This window comes from Pogona vitticeps, chromosome 1 (assembly GCF_051106095.1).
Source record: "Pogona vitticeps strain Pit_001003342236 chromosome 1, PviZW2.1, whole genome shotgun sequence".
NCBI classification, from domain to species: domain Eukaryota; kingdom Metazoa; phylum Chordata; class Lepidosauria; order Squamata; family Agamidae; genus Pogona; species Pogona vitticeps.
The window spans coordinates 117,647,139-117,664,527 of record NC_135783.1 but is presented as its reverse complement, the minus strand read 5'-3'; the positions used below and the strand labels follow the sequence as shown (position 1 = coordinate 117,664,527).

At 40.2% G+C, this 17,389-nt stretch overlaps 1 protein-coding gene across 5 annotated transcripts in view; it reads left to right on the top strand.

The window, feature by feature from the left end:
- ADGRB3 (adhesion G protein-coupled receptor B3) overlaps positions 1 to 17,389 on the top strand; it is a 585,030-nt gene that overhangs the window by 253,128 nt on the left and 314,513 nt on the right. For all 5 annotated transcript variants that reach the window (XM_078386075.1, XM_073000099.2, XM_078386069.1 and 2 more), the window contains one exon: positions 10,956 to 11,150. In XM_078386075.1, the coding sequence (XP_078242201.1) occupies positions 10,956 to 11,150 (195 nt within the window). The remainder of the gene's footprint in view (positions 1 to 10,955; positions 11,151 to 17,389) is intronic.

The window sequence follows — 17,389 nt, the reverse complement described above, 5'->3', positions numbered from 1 at the left end:
ATCCGGAACGGATTAACGTCGCTATGCGGGGCACCACTTGTACTCTAATTAAAATGATTCTATGTTGATTATTGACTGGGCCAAAACTTCAGCTACTTCTTTGATCTCTTCTTTTTTATATGGAGCCATTTTTTTCTTCAGTATCTGGAAAGTTCATCCCCAGTGTCAAAAAAGCCAGTTAGTATAAATATGTTCATCCATCATTAATTGGCACATTGTTTTCCGCCTTCTATATGAGAACATTGAAAACATTACAAAGTACCATTGGGTGAATAGGAAGTTTCTGTGTGCATTACATATTCCCATAGTTCCCTCAGTCTCACCTCTGTACCAGTTGTTATCTGGGACACAATAGATAATTAAATAGAGGAGGGCTGGATGGGGACATGAACTATATATAATTTTTTCCATTTCCTCCCTTTTGGACTATTCTGCTTATACATTGTTTTGTGCATTAGAAAGGTAGGGAAGGACTTCTTTTCCTGCATTGAGATGCCAGAATATAAGCTAATATAAGCTAGAAGAAATTTTATTTTGTGTCAGTAATTAGAAATTCATTGGCTGAAATCCAGTAGTAAATTGTGACTACAGTAGGCCCATTCCTACTGACTGAATGGGCCTACTCTAGTTGTAACTTAATATTTGATTTCAACTGCCATATAGTTATACATGGTAAATGTGTTCATACAGAGTGGCAGAATACCTACCTACCTACCTACCTACCTACCTACCTACCTACCTACCTACCTACCTACCTACCTACCTACCTACCTACCTACCTACCTACCTACCTACCTACCTACCTACCTACCTACCTACCTACCTACATACATACATACATACATACATACATACATACATACATACATACATACCTTTATATGAAAATGAATGGCACTATGCAAAATAAAGAGTTCATTTGAAGGACACTCACAGTATACTGTATAACCCTGAACATTCATTTCATGAATAGAAAACCCACCAGATCTAACCCTAGACTATATTATGTCTGTCATAAAATATTTTTACAAGAACAAGACAAGCAAACCCAAGCTTTTCTGAGTCCTCATTCTCCCCCCCCCCCCTTTGCTTCTTCTTGTCAACTTAGGTTACGTTCAGAGAAAACACAAAATCTTAAAGACATCTCCCATGGTTATGCAACAGGAACAAATTTCTTCACACAACATTCTGGTGTCAGTAGGATTAATCATAGATAATTGCAGTTATTAAACTGCAAGGCTTAGAAGCACCACAATAATGGTGTATGATTTAACCCTTCCCTTCCTCACAGTAATCCTGCAAAAAACTCTTCCTCTACCTGGTGCTGAAAATTAAGAATAGAAAAATGTGGGGTCTGGTGTCAATGGAACCCCCCCCCCATCTATATTTAATTGCAGTATTGGGGGAGCAAATATTTTTCAGTGGTGAAATAAATAAAGAATGTGTTCAGTGGTTGTTTTGGGTTTTTTAGGCTCTTTGGCCGTGTTCTGAAGGTATTGAAGAGGACAGTACTCTGTGAAAGTGCTATCCTCTGAAGATGCCAGCCACAGAGACTGGCAAAACATTAGGAAGAACAATCTTCAGAACACAGCCAAAGAGCCCGAAAAAGCCACAACAACCATTAGATCCCGGCCGTGAAAGCCTTCGTGAATACAATGTGTTCAATCTTTCTTCCTGTGTATTGTACTCCCCATTAAATGGACACATCTTATTTACTGAAATGTTTAAAAGCCTAAACCACCACATGCAACACATTCAGTGTCATGCGTGTTTAGACCCTGGAGCTATGAGAGAAGCTGAATTTTCAAAATTGATGCATCTACAGAGACTATGATTGTTATATGGCAACAGCAACAAGGACACTGTGTGTTAGCTGTAAAACAGCTTCCAGAGCAGAAAGGGTCAGTAAGCATTACGTGATACCGGATCGTAAAATATTCACAAATCCATTTTCTAAACCTAGTGTGAATTTCTAGTGAGCACAGATTCTATATCAAAGCACTCTTGTTTCAAGAGAAAAGCTTCTGATGCTTCTATCTGTATTACTGGAGAGTTTCAATCTATCATTTTATATCAGAAAAGCAGGATTGTATTTCTTCTCCCATAATGATGACTTACACAATAAAGCAGAATAGTTAAACAGATGCCACAGAAGATGGGGTTCCTCTGCCTGGAAGAGGGAAATTGGATGGTGCCAGCTTGGCAGGTCATACTGCCAACATTCATTTTTCACAGAACCCTTAAATGTATGGGAGACTACTCCTCATTTATCGGCATTCTAATTAAAAATAAATCTGTCAGTCTACAAATGACTAGCTGTGTAAATATAACTTTGGTTGGTTAGGAAGTTTCTTCTTCATGGTTTCTGGGGACTCATACACAAGAGTTTTCCTGCAGCTGTGCAGTGTACACCAGAATCTTCCTAGGTAAGACATTGAGTTTTGGCAGAAAACCTAATCCCTTTATTGTGCATAATCTCCTGGTCTCCCTCCATTTTCCTCAGTTCCTTTTTTTGTCCACATAGCTGGCAACGCATGTTCAGGAATCTCTCCATTGCTTCCTTTTATACACTGTGATTGCCATTCTTCCTTATTACTTCAACTTTATGTAGTCTTTCTTCTCTTCTGTCACCATCCCTCCTGGTGGTGGGAAGTTAATTCTTTCTCATCATTTCTCTGTATGGCAGGGCTTTGACCTCCATTAGCTAATGACACCAGATCCCCATTTTAAGAAGTGCACATTTTAAGAAGGGTACTGAGCCAAGATTTCCTTGACTGACAGACTCTCAAAGTGTATCCTTTGCAAGACCCATAACATTCAGGCAGGTAGGCATTGCCTGACATTCACTCAGCGAGGTCATAAGAATTGTGAAGCACAAAGAAGGCCAGTTCTGTGGGAGAGGGTGACCTCCCTGGAAACTAGGCACTCAAACAAATGGTAATGCAAAACACACCAGCCATATTGAAGAAGTACTTTGCTTTCCGCTAGTCATTCCAACTCAAAACCAGCTATCTTGGTACCACCTGCTGTGATTCTGTCTGTCTTGACAAGGCATTCAGGTTCCACCACAGGCCCCAACACCAGAGTCAAAGAAAGAAATAAGGAAGAAGGGGAAGAATCCTAAGGGCAACCTTTTCTCATGATCTCCCTTGCAGACACCAATGTCACTACCAGAATACTTCACATACCTCAGTTACCTGCGAAGATCTCTCCCCAGGATGACAACATCATGAGTCTTTCCCTGAGGCAAAATACTGACTCACTTCCAACTCCTGGACAAGAGAAATCTCCTAAGCAACAGCTCTTGCTGTCAGAGGAAAAGGTTTTGGATTCTTGCTGTCAGAGGAAAAGATCTTGGACTGGTCTCCTCCACTCATAACCATCCCTATAACTCTGATGCCCACAGTCACAGCAGTGCCTTCAGCCCTTCACCATTCTTCAGATTTGAGACTGCAATATCAGTTCCAATCTGAGTTCAGGGACTATTCCCCTTCATCCTCCTACTCCTCTGACTCATGTTATCCATACTTGGCCTGGGATAATCATCATTACTACCATCATAACAAGCAATGACCACTGTTATTCTCCTTAACACTAGGAAGATTGGTGGTACTGATCCTGGTTCCACAAAGGGAGGGAGATCCCCCTCCCTGCAGTACTAGCCTCCCCATATCATTGTTAACATATTTCAGACCTCCTTCAGATACCAAACCGCTGACAGTTACAATCCCAGTCTCCATGATTGGCTCTGAACAACTATGCTTGGTCACAGACCCTCCAGCTCTCATAGCTACATGCTGACACTTGGACCTTAGTTGACCTCTTCATGGTCCCAGACAACACCAATAGCTTTTCAAAATGCTCCTGGAGCAACATATTTCTCTATGTGTTCCCACCTTTCCATTGATTGCCAGGAGTACTGCCCAAATTAGACAGGACTGCTTCACCTGCATTCTAGTGACACCATGGTGACCTGAGCAACTGTGGTTTATGCCTCTCTTCTGTCCAGCAATCTATATTTTCATCTCCCAGTACATAAATATACCTTCTCAATGGCCAATGGAGCTGTTTATTACCTGGGCCTGTTTTGTCCTTGGTGTGGAAAATCAGATAGTAGACAACCAAGCACTATCCCTACAGGAAGTCTTACATTAGATTAATCTTGCAAATCCAGCACATGAAAATCATATGGAAGAAAGTGGGCAGAAACTTGTAACTTCCAGGACAACAGTGGAGTGCAGGGCCACATCTCCACCCAGCTTGTTAGGTTAAAGAGGATGTCATCTATCAAAATATATTTGGCAGCCATATTTACCCACTCTTCACTTCATTTGGTGTACAGTTGGTTCACACACTCCAGAATAAAACAGTTCCTGACAGGTCTGAACAACATATTTCTGCCAGCTCCTATCACACCAAAACTATCAAACAAATCTTTTATTATTGTTGGCCATTACACCCTTCTACCTTCTTTCCATGAAGGTAACGATCCTTGTGGCCATCACATTAACCTGGTGAGCCAACAAACTTTGCACACAAATAACAGTTCAACTGAACCTAATTTTCCAAAAGGACGAGGTAGCCCTATGCCCCATCATTAGCTTTCTACCCAGAGTGGTCTGTGCCTTCCATTTGACACAAAGCTTAACAGTGCCTTTGTTCTACTTTCTGTGCTCTCTCAATGTTCAGTGAGCCATAGTCTTCCACCTCACCAGAACTTCATCCTTTAGAGACATACTTAATGGTTATTCATCTGTCATGGGTCTCGCAAACGAGGACAGCTGATCTCACCTCAAAGCCTGTCCAGGTGGATTTCTTCCACTATGCCTCTCTTCCGTCATGTGGCAAACTGACAGCTTCTGGAAGACATTTGGACTCGCCCCACAAGTCCACAGCATTTCTGAAGGATGTCTAATTTCTTGTATCAAGCCACAACCTGAGCACTGCCATCCATGTTCATCATTCATGATAGAATCAAGATCAGAACTCATCAGGGCACCACTTTTAGAAGAACTATTTTGTTATCCATCATGTACTGACATCCTACCTTCCTCCTAAGGTAAACTCACTAATTAAATTTCCCATGTTTGTGATCCACGGAGATCGCAAAGGACAGGTTTCCTACTTACAACTATATTATTTTCAGTGATCTTCTGTGGCACTTACACAAACCACCCTCCCCCTCAAAAAATGGCCTACTGGTTGGTGGATGAGGAGAGACTATGAGAGTATGCACAAGGGAAAAGAGTGGGGCTCCTCCAAAACTCAATGCCTTAGCTTAGACACAGGAAAAACCATGTGTGTGAATGCATCACAGGAGCTGCCACTCATGCGCGTGGGCACATGCATGTGCACACACCCACTTTTTAAATGGTCATCTCCAGGAATTGGGCTGATTAGGATGACTGCCTATGTGAGGAAGGTTTAACTTTTTTCTTCTCATGCCACTGTCCTGACAGAAAGTTACATCCTCGTTGGTTCTGGCAGGACATTCTCACAGCAAACAGCTTCTTGGGAGATTTTCATTAGGATCATTGATTAGGGAAGGGAGAATGGATTAAACCTCCTCTTCATTCACTCTAGTCTTGATCCTGACCCTTTTCCCTCAACAGCTATTTAGTGTTACAAGGTGACACACAGCTTCCACTGATGTAGCTAAGAACACATGTAGTTTTGCCCTCAAGTTTTCAACGTTTGCAACCAGCAATCTGAGAAAATTACAAAGCACCAGAGGTCACACAATTCTTCTGTGTGATAATTCTTTCAAACCTCTTCATAATGTATCAACCTGTTTTGCTTCCCAGTAACCATAGTAACCGGAAAATAAGTAGTTGTTTACCACACTTGCTTTCAACTTTCTATTGCGTACTCGTTTTTGACAAATCAGGTTTCCATGGATCCTAACTGAGTATCCACTAAATACTGGAAGACAATTTTCATTTACATGTTGTTGTATTGGTGCCATAATGAGGGATGAAAACTGAAGCACTGTTTTAACAAATCATATTCCGCCATCTCGTATTCCACATCTTAAATTAGCTTGGAGAGTCCTCCTTGCTGTATGAACTGATAAATAATCAAATTAAGATTTTTATTATGGAGTGTAGTTGGGTACGGAAGAGAAAGGATGGATAAAGTGATAGGGGACTTCCTCACAAAGTTAGGCTTGAGTATTCAGAGGTTGTTTACCAGAGCCTTCTTCTGGTGGTGGTATAGCACTGAGCAGCTTTCCCAAGGCTATACTGGCTGGCTTTTTTCCCCCAAGGGAACTGGAAACTTGCAATGCAGTAAAGTTTCTAATATATCTGTTTGGAAAGCCTAATCTTCCTGTGTTGAACGATCACAGGAACAGACCTAATGTGGGAAGAATTGGGTTTTTTTTTCATGGAGGAGTAAGTGTGGAGGATTATAGATGTTTCCATGACATTGCTACACAGATGCAAGAGTTTCAACATTAATCTTTCTCCCTAAAAATCCAAATTGGGAAGAATGTAGTGGAAAGATCTTATAGATACATAGACTCTTATTTTGGATGTTAATATCTCCAAAGGAACAATAGGTTATATTTTACTGTCTTCTGTTATGCATTTGTGTGTGAAAGAAAAAATCATCCTTTAAATGTAATGAAATTATAAAGATCAAAACATATAAGCCATAGCTTTGAAAAAGGAGAGGAAAGTTTCCTAATTACCTGAATGATGTTCGATTTTACCATGCATGTAAGGACAAGCTCACAAGCATCTTCCACATTGTGTGGATTGTCTGTTAGTTTACTACTTGTGTGCTTCCCTGAATACACTCAGTGTCTTCAACAGGATTCTGCCCTGTGATTACAGAAAAACCTGAACTGAGGAGTACAGTGCTTATGATAAAAGAGACTAGCTAACCCAGGATGTGAAGAGGGAAAATCCTGGCTTAAGGGGCGGATATGAGGTTGCTATGGTAAAAAGAAATGTTGGCTGCAAACGTTTAGGGACAGATCCTGTGTCTATATCAATACAGGCAGACTGCCATGTTTTTTGGGAAACTGATGAAGGGATCAGTTTAGAAATTAGAAAACTGCATTTTCAGCTATTTATTTATTTATTTATTTATTTATTTATTTATTTATTTATTTATTTATTTATTTATTTATTAAATTTATACCCCGCCCCTCTAGACCAAGGAAAGAAGAAATAAAAAGACTTAGCTGACTGGAGGGAAGGCCTGCCTAAATAGCCAAGTTTTTAATTGTCTTTTAAAAACACCCAGCGAGGGTGCCAGCCGAATCTGTTAGGAGGGCGTTCCACAGCCAAGGGGCCACCGCCAAGAAGGCCAGATTTCTAGTTTTTTCCTTCCGAGCCTCCCTCGGCGTCAGGCCCCTCAGCCGTCCCTGCTTTCTATGGCGCGTGATTCGGGTAGATCTGGGTGGGAGAAGATGATCTGCCAAATATTGAGATCCCAAACCGTTTAGGTCTTTATAAGTGATCATTAGCACTTTGAAGTTGCGGAAACGGATGGGCAACCAGTGCAAAGCAGCCAGAGTGGGGGAGGTGTGTTGGTGTTTTCTCACCCCACTAAGTAGCCTGGCTGCCGCATTCTGGACCATCTGAAATTTCTGCATCAGTCTCAAAGGCAGCCCCACGTAGAGTGTGTTACAATGGTCTAATCTCGAGATTATGAGTGCATGTACTAGAGTAGTGATGGCTCCCCGATCAAGATATGGACACAGCTGGGCAATCCGCCATAGATGAAAATAGGCGGAGCGGACCACTGACGCCACCTGGGTTTCCATGGTGAGCACCGGGTCCAGATGTACCCCCAAGCTGGGAACCTCATTCTTTGTGGCAAGGGTCGTTCCCCCGAAAGAAAGGGACTTATCTATACTGCTGACGGAAGGACCATCCACCCTCAAGACCTACGTCTTGTCCGGGTTCAGCCTCAACCCATTCAACTGCATCCATTTCAGTATAGTCTCCAGGCAGCGCTGAAGGGACAGAACGGCATCCACTGAGGTAGATGAGAAGGAGATGTAGAGCTGTGTGTCATCAGCTTACTGGTGACAAAAGGCTCCACACCCCCTGATGACCCCCCCCCAGCAGCCTCATGTAGATGTTAAACAGCATTGGAGAGATGATCGACCCCTGTGGGACCCCACAATTGAGGCTCTCTCTCCAAGCTGTACTCTCTGGGGCTGGTCCTCCAAGAAGGAACAGAGCCAAGCAAGCACTAGGCCACCTATTCCTAACTCAGAGAGCCTCCCCAGGAGGATACCATGGTCAATGGTATCAAAGGCCACTGAGATGTCAAGGAGGACCAACAAGGACATATTGCCCCCATCGGCCTCCCTCAACAGGTCGTCCAGCAGCGTGACCAGTGCCGTTTCCGTACCATAGTGCGGCCTGCAGCCCGACTGGAATGGGTCCAGAGCATTGGTTTCGTCCAAAAGCGCCTGGAGCTGATCTGCCACCACCCTCTCAACCACCTTGCTAAGGAAAGAAATGTTGGCGACGGGCCTATAGTTTCCAATGTCGTCCGTCGCCAAGTTTGGTTTCTTCCTAATGGGCCTAATGAGTGTCTCCTTGAGGGCAAGGGGAACCTTGCCCTCCTGGAGAGACCCATTAATTATTGTGGTGGCCCATTCTGTTGTTACAGGCCTGGCTGCTTTGATTAGCCAGGCCGGGCAAGGGTCGAGAGAAGAGGTGGAGGCCCAACAGCAATCAATCGCCTTGTCCACCAAATCTGCCCCAATAAGGGGCAAGCTCTTTTTTAGACTATTTACTACACATTAGGTAGATATGTAAATGAATCCAGTGGTAAGCCCATAGATCATTTCCAGGGCTAAGCAATGTTTCAGTAAGAATTAGGAAAGATGATGCACCATTTGGAGAATGCAAAGGATAATGCTGGAGGAAAAGTGTTGTTTTCTACTGGTGCTTTTGAACTGTTACACTAGGTACTAGCTCCAGTATCAAAATATACCAAATTCTGAAGTCATTGTAAAGCTGAATGACAAACTATGAGTTAGGGTTGAACAGTGGAGCTTTTAGGAAAAAAATCAGAAATAACAAAGATGGGGATTTATTTGTCCAAGATAAGCAATATCAAGTTCTAGGAATTGCTTTACTGTTGTTTTTGTTCTTTTATGTGCTGCCAAGTCAATTTCAACTCATGTTGGCTCTTTCCAGGTTTTATAGTTATAAAATGGTTGAAAGTGGTTTACCATTCCTTTCTTTTGGGGTCACTTTGGGATGATGTCGTTTGCCCAAATCTACTCAGGTAGGCTTGTCTCCCTCGAGGCACAGTAGTAGTAAAATCTTTCAGGCAGGAGCAATTATTTGGAGTTCAGTTTTCTTGTAATTTGGATATACAAGAGATAAAATCTATTCAAATTTAGCATTTGAGGACATTATTCCAGCTATCCCTTTATTATGACTAATATGCTAAGAGTTTAATCCAACATGATTTTCAGCAAAGGTTTTTTTAATTGCAATCCTAACTTCCTCAAATAACACTAGACCAGTTGAAGGTGTTCTGAATCCAAACCCCTTTGAGCTTATGGTTTTGGAAACTACTTAAGGACTATTTAGTTCTTGCCGTGACCTATTGTTGTATCTAACTGTATAGAACAGAGACATCCAGTTGGGTGCTTTTCTCCACAGAGCCCACTGCCCTCAGCCTTGCTCTCAAGTTAAGGCAAAGAACAGGCAATGGAGATGGAGGTGGGGGCAAAGATAAGTGTGAACAATAGTAACATTTCACCTTCCACCTTGTGTAGCAGGAGAACTTGGAGCATCCATTGGATCAGATAGTCTCCAAAATAATGTGTAACCCCATGATCCTAGTGGAACTCTGTATCTTGCAAAATCAGCTGGACAGATAGAATTTATTATGCTGCACTGAAACATCTATACTATGATATTCCCAGTTACTGTATGTGGGAGAGCTGGAAAATGAAGTAAGTTGACAAGAAGAAAATTAATTAATTTGAAATATATTGGAGGAAAGATTTATGGGTCCCATGGATTTCCAGAAAGACAAATAAGTGGCCACCAGATCAAATCAACTCTGAACTGTCCCTAAAAGCAAAAATGAATAACGTCAGTATTGTATTTTGGGGACATCATAACAAGACTCACTGGAAAAGACAATAATGCTGAGAAGAGCTGAAAGGAACAGAAAAATATGAAACAGATTGACTCAATAAATAAAGCCATGGCACTGGGTTTGCCAGAGCAGAACAGAGTTGCTTAATGGAGATCATTAATTCAAAGTGTTACCTTAAGTTGGAAGTTGTTGTTATATGCTGTGAAGTCAAAGCAGACTTAGAGTGATCCTGACAAGGCTTTCAAGGTAGGTATGGTATTTCAGGAAGGGATGTACCAGTTCCACTCCTCAAGTGAGTTTCCATGGCTGAGTGGGGAATTGAACCCTGTTTTTTCAGAGTCCTAGTCTGTCAATCTATCCAACGTGCAACACACTAGGTACTAGTTGGAAGTTGCTTGATGGTAAATAATAACTCCAGAAGAAGTTCCAGTATGGTTTGAACTTAGTGGTTGCTCTTGTAAATTATTCAAAAGCGTTATGAGTTTGAAAACAGTTCCATGTTATTGTGATACTCTTTTCGTACACAAGCTTTTATCTCTAAGACATCTCAATACAAAAGAAATGAACAAATCAATCTTTTGCCAGCGACTTGAATGGAACATAGATTGCTCTTATAAAGTCTCTACTTTCTGTGAGAAGAGGTCAGAAGCTGCTCACCAGCTGTCTTATTTCCCCAAAATGTATACCACAATAACTTATGTAAAATCTACATCACTGGTGCATAGAATACTGATATTTTATGGAAACCTGTACATGGTTCAGATTTCTATAGAGTATCATCACAGTTATCTGTTCCATTCAGCTGGTAGCAGCATTTTTGTTATATGCAGCAGAGTTTAATATTTATTTTACTGTTTTAATTTTCACAGATTAAAGAACATCTTGCAAAAGGACAGAGGACTCTGGCTGGTGAAGGAATGTCCCAAGTTACAAAGACACTTCTTGATTTAACACAGAGGAAGAATTTTTATGCAGGGGATCTCTTGGTATCTGTAGAGATTCTCAGAAATGTTACAGATACGTTTAAAAGAGCAAGCTACATCCCTGCGTCTGATGGGGTTCAGGTATGTCTAATCATAGCAATAGAATACTATGGGAAGAGCCCTCAAAGTGCTAGAGCTCATGCTGTTTATGAACAAGGCCCCAAGTTTGATTGCTGCCACTTCCAGTCATCATTATCTCTGATAACAGGCCAAACAGGATCCTGGACAGCTGCTGCATAGAACGTGAGCTTTGAATGAGCCTAGTTGGTTAATTTTTTGTAAGTCTAGATTCCTCAGTGTTTACTGTTACCTGTTTTTCTAGTGAAGACAAATCAGACATTGTTGGATGGGGAGGCTTAATATGTGTACATGACTTTCCATATGAATTTTTAAAATAATTGTAGCTGTTTCTGCTGGATCCAATGACAGGAGATGAGGAACATCTTTACTACATTGCTTGCCCTGCTAGTGCTCACCTACAAAAGATGGTTTCAGATGTAACAGTAAAATCATGATCTGGCCACCAGGGCTGAGCTTTGAAGCCAAACTGCCCTGCCCTTTGTGCACTGTGATTATCTCCTGCTCTTGCAGTTGAATCCAAGCTATAATTTGTCCTTGCTTATGAATCAGAAAAATCATGGCTTGTGTTTGCACTCCAAACCAGAATTATAAACCTATCAAAAGCTATGGTTTCTTGTCCTAGTTTGGAGGGGAAGCATTCACTATTGTTTAGTTATACAGTGGTGCCTCGCTTAACGATGTTAATTGGTTCCCAAAAAAACATCGCTATGGGAAAACATCGCTAAGCGAAACACCATTTCCCATAGGAATGCATTGAAAACCAGATAATCCGTTCCAATGGGAACGGATTACCGTCCTTAAGCGAAAATTGCCATAGGAAACATCGCTAAGCGAAACAATGTTTCCCCCATTGGAATCCATTGAAGCCTATTCAGTGGATTTCAATGGTTTTGACAGGTCGGTTTTCGCTATTTTTAAAGTGTCTTAAAATGTTCAAAAACTGTTTTAAATGCTTGGGATCGTTAGTGCTGTCAAACCTACAGTTCAATGCATTCCAATCGGGGGGAAAATTCACCAAAAATTAACGAAGACTCGGAACAAAGCCAAATTAAGTTTGCAAAGGTTTTACAAGGTGCACTAATGATCCCAAGCATTTAAAACAGTTTTTGAACATTTTAAGACACACTTAAAATAGCGAAAACGGACATTGCTAAACGAAACAGGGAGACCTAAACTGTCATCACTAAGTGAGGCAAGGTCCCGAACATCGCTATGCAAAATTTCCCCATAGGGAACATCGCTAAACGGAGTGCAAAATCGCTCCAAAAACCTCATCGCTAAGCGAATACATCGTTAAATGAGGCAATCGCTAAGCGAGGCACCACTGTATGAAGAAAGCAATCAGAGATGGAATTGGGAAAAACATGATAGGAGTAAGAAAGGGGAGCATATGAAGGCTCAAAGACAAACTAGGTTTTGCACATGCTATTTGACACAAACCTCCCTTATGTCTCCCTACTTTTTCTTGATCTGTTCATGAAATCGTTTGTTTTCCTTTCTGTACCATAATCTTTTTCACACTAGCCAGGCTATAATGTTCTATTATTAATAGCATAGTGGATGCAATTGTCCTATCTCACAATGAAGAAGTAGGCCACTAAGTTCTGAAGAAAATGTTAAAGGTTTGGAATAGCCATTCCCTTCACCTTGTCATGCTCCTCAATATTTATGCCATGGAAACATGGGATCCCATCTGTAGGTTGTATAATGTTAATCCATGTGTATTGTTTATGGTTTTCTAGCCCTGATGGTGCAATACAGATAACAGTAGAAGTAATGTGTATCCAGACTGCTCTTTATTTATTGATTCTCAAAACATGATTTCATTTATCAATCCCCTCTGGCTGAGACTTACTGTTGCTGCTGCACTCAATGTCAAAATCCTAAATGATCAAACTTTCATGCCATAATTTTAAGGGTTGGCCAGTATAGAATGCTTTATTTGTCACCATTCACTGAATGCCACAGACAAAGCACAATGGGAATGTCAACCACAATGTTCCCAAAAGCTGGATGTACATGTTTTGTGCATAATAATAACAGATGGTTATGCTGGGGCTGAATGAAGGCCCTAACTGGAGCAAAACATTCTGTAATTGTACATTCTAAAATGAATTTTGCATATCTGTAGGATACCACTAAGTACCAGTACAAGGTGTACTGAGGGTTTAAATAATGTCAGTTATCTGTCTGGGTGAAAACTGAAAATTAGTGTGTGTGTTTTTCACTCCAAATAGGCAGGCATAATATCTACAGACATGAAAATTAACAATTTTAAATTAATACTAACATTAAAACTAATGTTTGAATTAATAGTTAAGTCTTTGCCATGAATATTGTTGCCAATGGCAATTTATATAACATTCTGCCTTCTCTAAAATGTATAAAGTTCATTAAAATGAAACCTTAGCTAAGCTTCTAGATGATTTATTGGTAATTAAGTTTTAACAAAAAAATGCAGGTGTATTTTTATGGAGAGAAGAGTATGATATATTATTTTCAAAGTGAAATGCTAACTGATCAATTCATAAATTGTTCTGTGGCTAATGAGCAATGCAGATACAGGTTGTAATCCAGCAAACCTTTTATGTATGCACAAGGGATTGTGCACATATAACATATGCTAATATATAAATTGAGAACTGCAGAGAGCTAGAAGTCTGCATTAAAAAGCTCTCTTCATTCTTATCACACACCCCAACCATAGTAGGACTTATAAGTAATAATAATAATTTCACAGAGTTATTTATCAGAAAGGTTTATGAAGCATCCAGATCACTTGATTAATTGAACCTGTGATAAACTAGAATTGTACTTACTGAAAGGTACAGGGAGACCATTAGTAAACCAGTCTTTCTTATCACTCATACATGAGAAGCATACATGTTCAGATTATCAGCAAGTTTGGATAATAGATGTTCTTCAGATAATTTACATGACATACATAATCCTTGGTTTATATACAAACAATAGGGATCCTTCAGTAATCCACAAGGTTCAATTGCCCATGTAGATATTATACTGTATGAAGATGATTATTCTGAACTCAGCACCTATGAAGTTCTACCAGTTTCCTTTCTTTCAGTTTGCTGTCATTCACCATTTGCTTAAAGTCTCACACTACCTCAGTCGAAGTAGGAGTGTGCTTCCAAATTGGTACCAAATCTGATGTACATCACATCAAAAGGCATACTAAGGCATTCAGTCATGCATTCTGCTGAGCATCAGATAACGGGCATCAATTTTCTGTCAGCAGTTCCTCACTACAGAGAGTTATCTTGGTTTCCCCATATCCCTAGTAGGCAATGAACATCCCTTATGATAAAAGATAGTATTAGACAAGCTTGACCTTGATCTTTATTTTGCATAAATTTTGCTCTTTAGGCTGATAATACTGTGCATATAATACAAAAAGCTCTGCTCTCTAGTTAATTTGGCTGCAAACATCATTGAAAAATTTGGGCATTTCAGTTGTTTCATAGCATTAGAGATGTAGTTCTTTCCACAGCAAGCCCATACCTCCCCTCCCCACATAAGATCCCAACTACTGAATAGCATGCATCAGATTTTTGATGCATGGATTGAAAATGCAGCATGCAAAATCTAGATGGGAAAAAAGAGAATCATGTCTTCCCAGTAATCTGATTCTGTTTCTAAACTGTATTTTGAACTGTCATTGGAATTAAAGGCGTAACAATGCATCATCACTTGAAGGTAATATTTGTCAAGAGGAAACAGATGTCCTTTAGCCTGCAATAGAAATGTCCTTTGTTGCAACACCAGCATAAATAATTGTTTTGTAACACTGAGCTGAGACATAGACAGTCAAACATCACAGTTCCACTGTCTAAACAAATATGCTGATTCAGAAACTCTTTTGTAGTAGGCAGTTAGACTGCAGCGAAAGCAAATCTAACAATGACAACATCATTAATTTCCGACCTTATTCTAGGCACTTCTGTCTGATAAAGCCACATCCTAATTAGTGATAAAGAAAATAGAACAAAGGTTGCTTGAAGTCAATTCTAAAGGCAGGAAGGATGCTAGTTCTTTTCATTATGTGGGGGGGAAAGCTCCTTTGGGCCAAGAGGCACGCCAAGCTGCTCTGTTCTGAGCACTTGCATCAGAACATAAGATGTTTTCTGTCACATGGCTTAGATGTCCAGTTGTGCCACTGATTTATCCTCTGTGCTAAGCTTCTCAAAAGACACATACTTCCTTCTGTTCAGAAGATCATGGCATTGTCTGCCAGAGCAACAACTATTTTTAATGAGAAAGCAGTAATGTGACTCTATAACTGTGGCATATGAGGGAAAAGAATCCACCAAAATTGAGAAACTTGAACATATACACTGATATTTTCCTCTTTTTTTGAACAGCAGTCTTTATCACTTTTTGAACATAAAAAGGGTATTCTTCCGTTAATCCAGAACACTCCATAATGGGAATTAGTATGACATATTCTATTGTTTCAGATTCTATCTTAAGCTACTGACATTCAGACTTGTTGTTTGACGGGCATGACCTTGTTTTAAACATTTATAATAATAATAACAATCTTAGAGCTGCAAAGTTGGAAGGGACTCTGCAGATCATGGAGTCTAACTTCTGTCAAGGAAGCACAGTGGGAAATCAAGCTCCCAACCTAAACCACTGAGCTATCCAACACTGCTATAATAATCTTAGAACTTCCAAGCTGGAAGAGACCCTATTGATCTGCTCTGCAAGTTAAATGATACTTCAGCTTGTAGTTAGAGTGGAGCAATACAGATGTTCTGCTGCTGATGGTTTTATATGGGATTATACATACTTTCTACACAACTTCTTAACACAAAGCCTTATTTTATTGTTGCTCTTCAGTACTATTGTTCCTGATAGACCCAGAATTTCAAACTAAATATTGAAGAAGTTTACAGGGTCATCTCTGAAGCTGGGCCATTGTATCTTAGTGTCAAATATTTGGCACACATCTCACACCAGGTTATAATTTAAATGTTTTAAACTGCCACTGCTGTTCTGGCATGAACATCTCCATGCATTTCAGCTTTCTTAGTTCCTAAACAAGAGGTATAAAATTAAAATAGAGAGGAAACAGATGTTACTGTAAATTGACTCAGGTTGTAGGATAATTCTATCAATTGTGCACAAACATTGGAAAGTAAAGAATGTTGATAAAAATCAGCCATCTTGTTCAATTATGCTAAAATGCCTCTCCAGATGCTATATTTAAAAAATCTTAGTATAAATTTGCATATGAGCATGCAGAAATGCATTGCTAGTTGCAAGTCCAACTGAAGTAACCCAGTGAATCAATTGTTAAACCATAAGTCAGTGCTTATATAAGTCCTGCTGATTCAGTAGGTCTCTGGTTGCCTTTAACAGTTGGATTTAGGCTTTAGATCATATGCCCCCATGAATGGACACTTCTGATAGTGTTCTTACTTAGCCAGTCAGAAAAATGCAGGAGATGATGAAACTAATTAATAAACTTCTCCTAAGGAAAAAAAAAAGCATTGAGTCAGGATTAGAATTTTTGCACAGATGCAAAATGCCTATAGTATAGATCAATATACTCTCTAACTTTCAGCTCCACTGGGTGGGGCTCTGCCTCTCATATGTGTTACTTTGCCCTTGTATGGGCGCATGACTCCGCCCCGCCAGGCACAGAATTCCATGATGACCAGAACCTAACGCAATTGCTGCACAGTGGAGGACGCCAGCTGTGTGGCGGGAGGTAGAGGTGCGTGCACGCAGATCTAGTTCTGCATGAATTATGCTACAAAACATGAATATGGGGAACCAAAATGTCCCACCCTAGTGCATGAGAGTTATCAGATGCTTGATGGCAAGGGAATCTGAAGGAAAAGCTTTTTTAAAACCTTGAGCTTGCCATCCTGAATATAAAGGAATTTAGAAAGTTTGTAAGATATTCAAAAATAAATGGAACCAAAATTATTCCTTAGCTGTGCCAACTGTATCCTCCAACTTTCACAGTAGGGAAAGGACTGTGTTGTACTTGTGTGGGCTGTAAGTGCTAAGGATGAGCAGCCTGCAATAAGAATTGGGAAGAAGGTATGTTAAACTCATCATCCTTGTTGCTTTATATTATCTTGAGAGGATAAAAAACTTCAGTCCAAAATTTGAAAGCACCACTGATATTCCCAACTTGAACTGAAAATGAGATATGGATCTCTTCCCCCACCCCTTCTGTTTGTGGATGATGGGAGTCTTAACAGAAT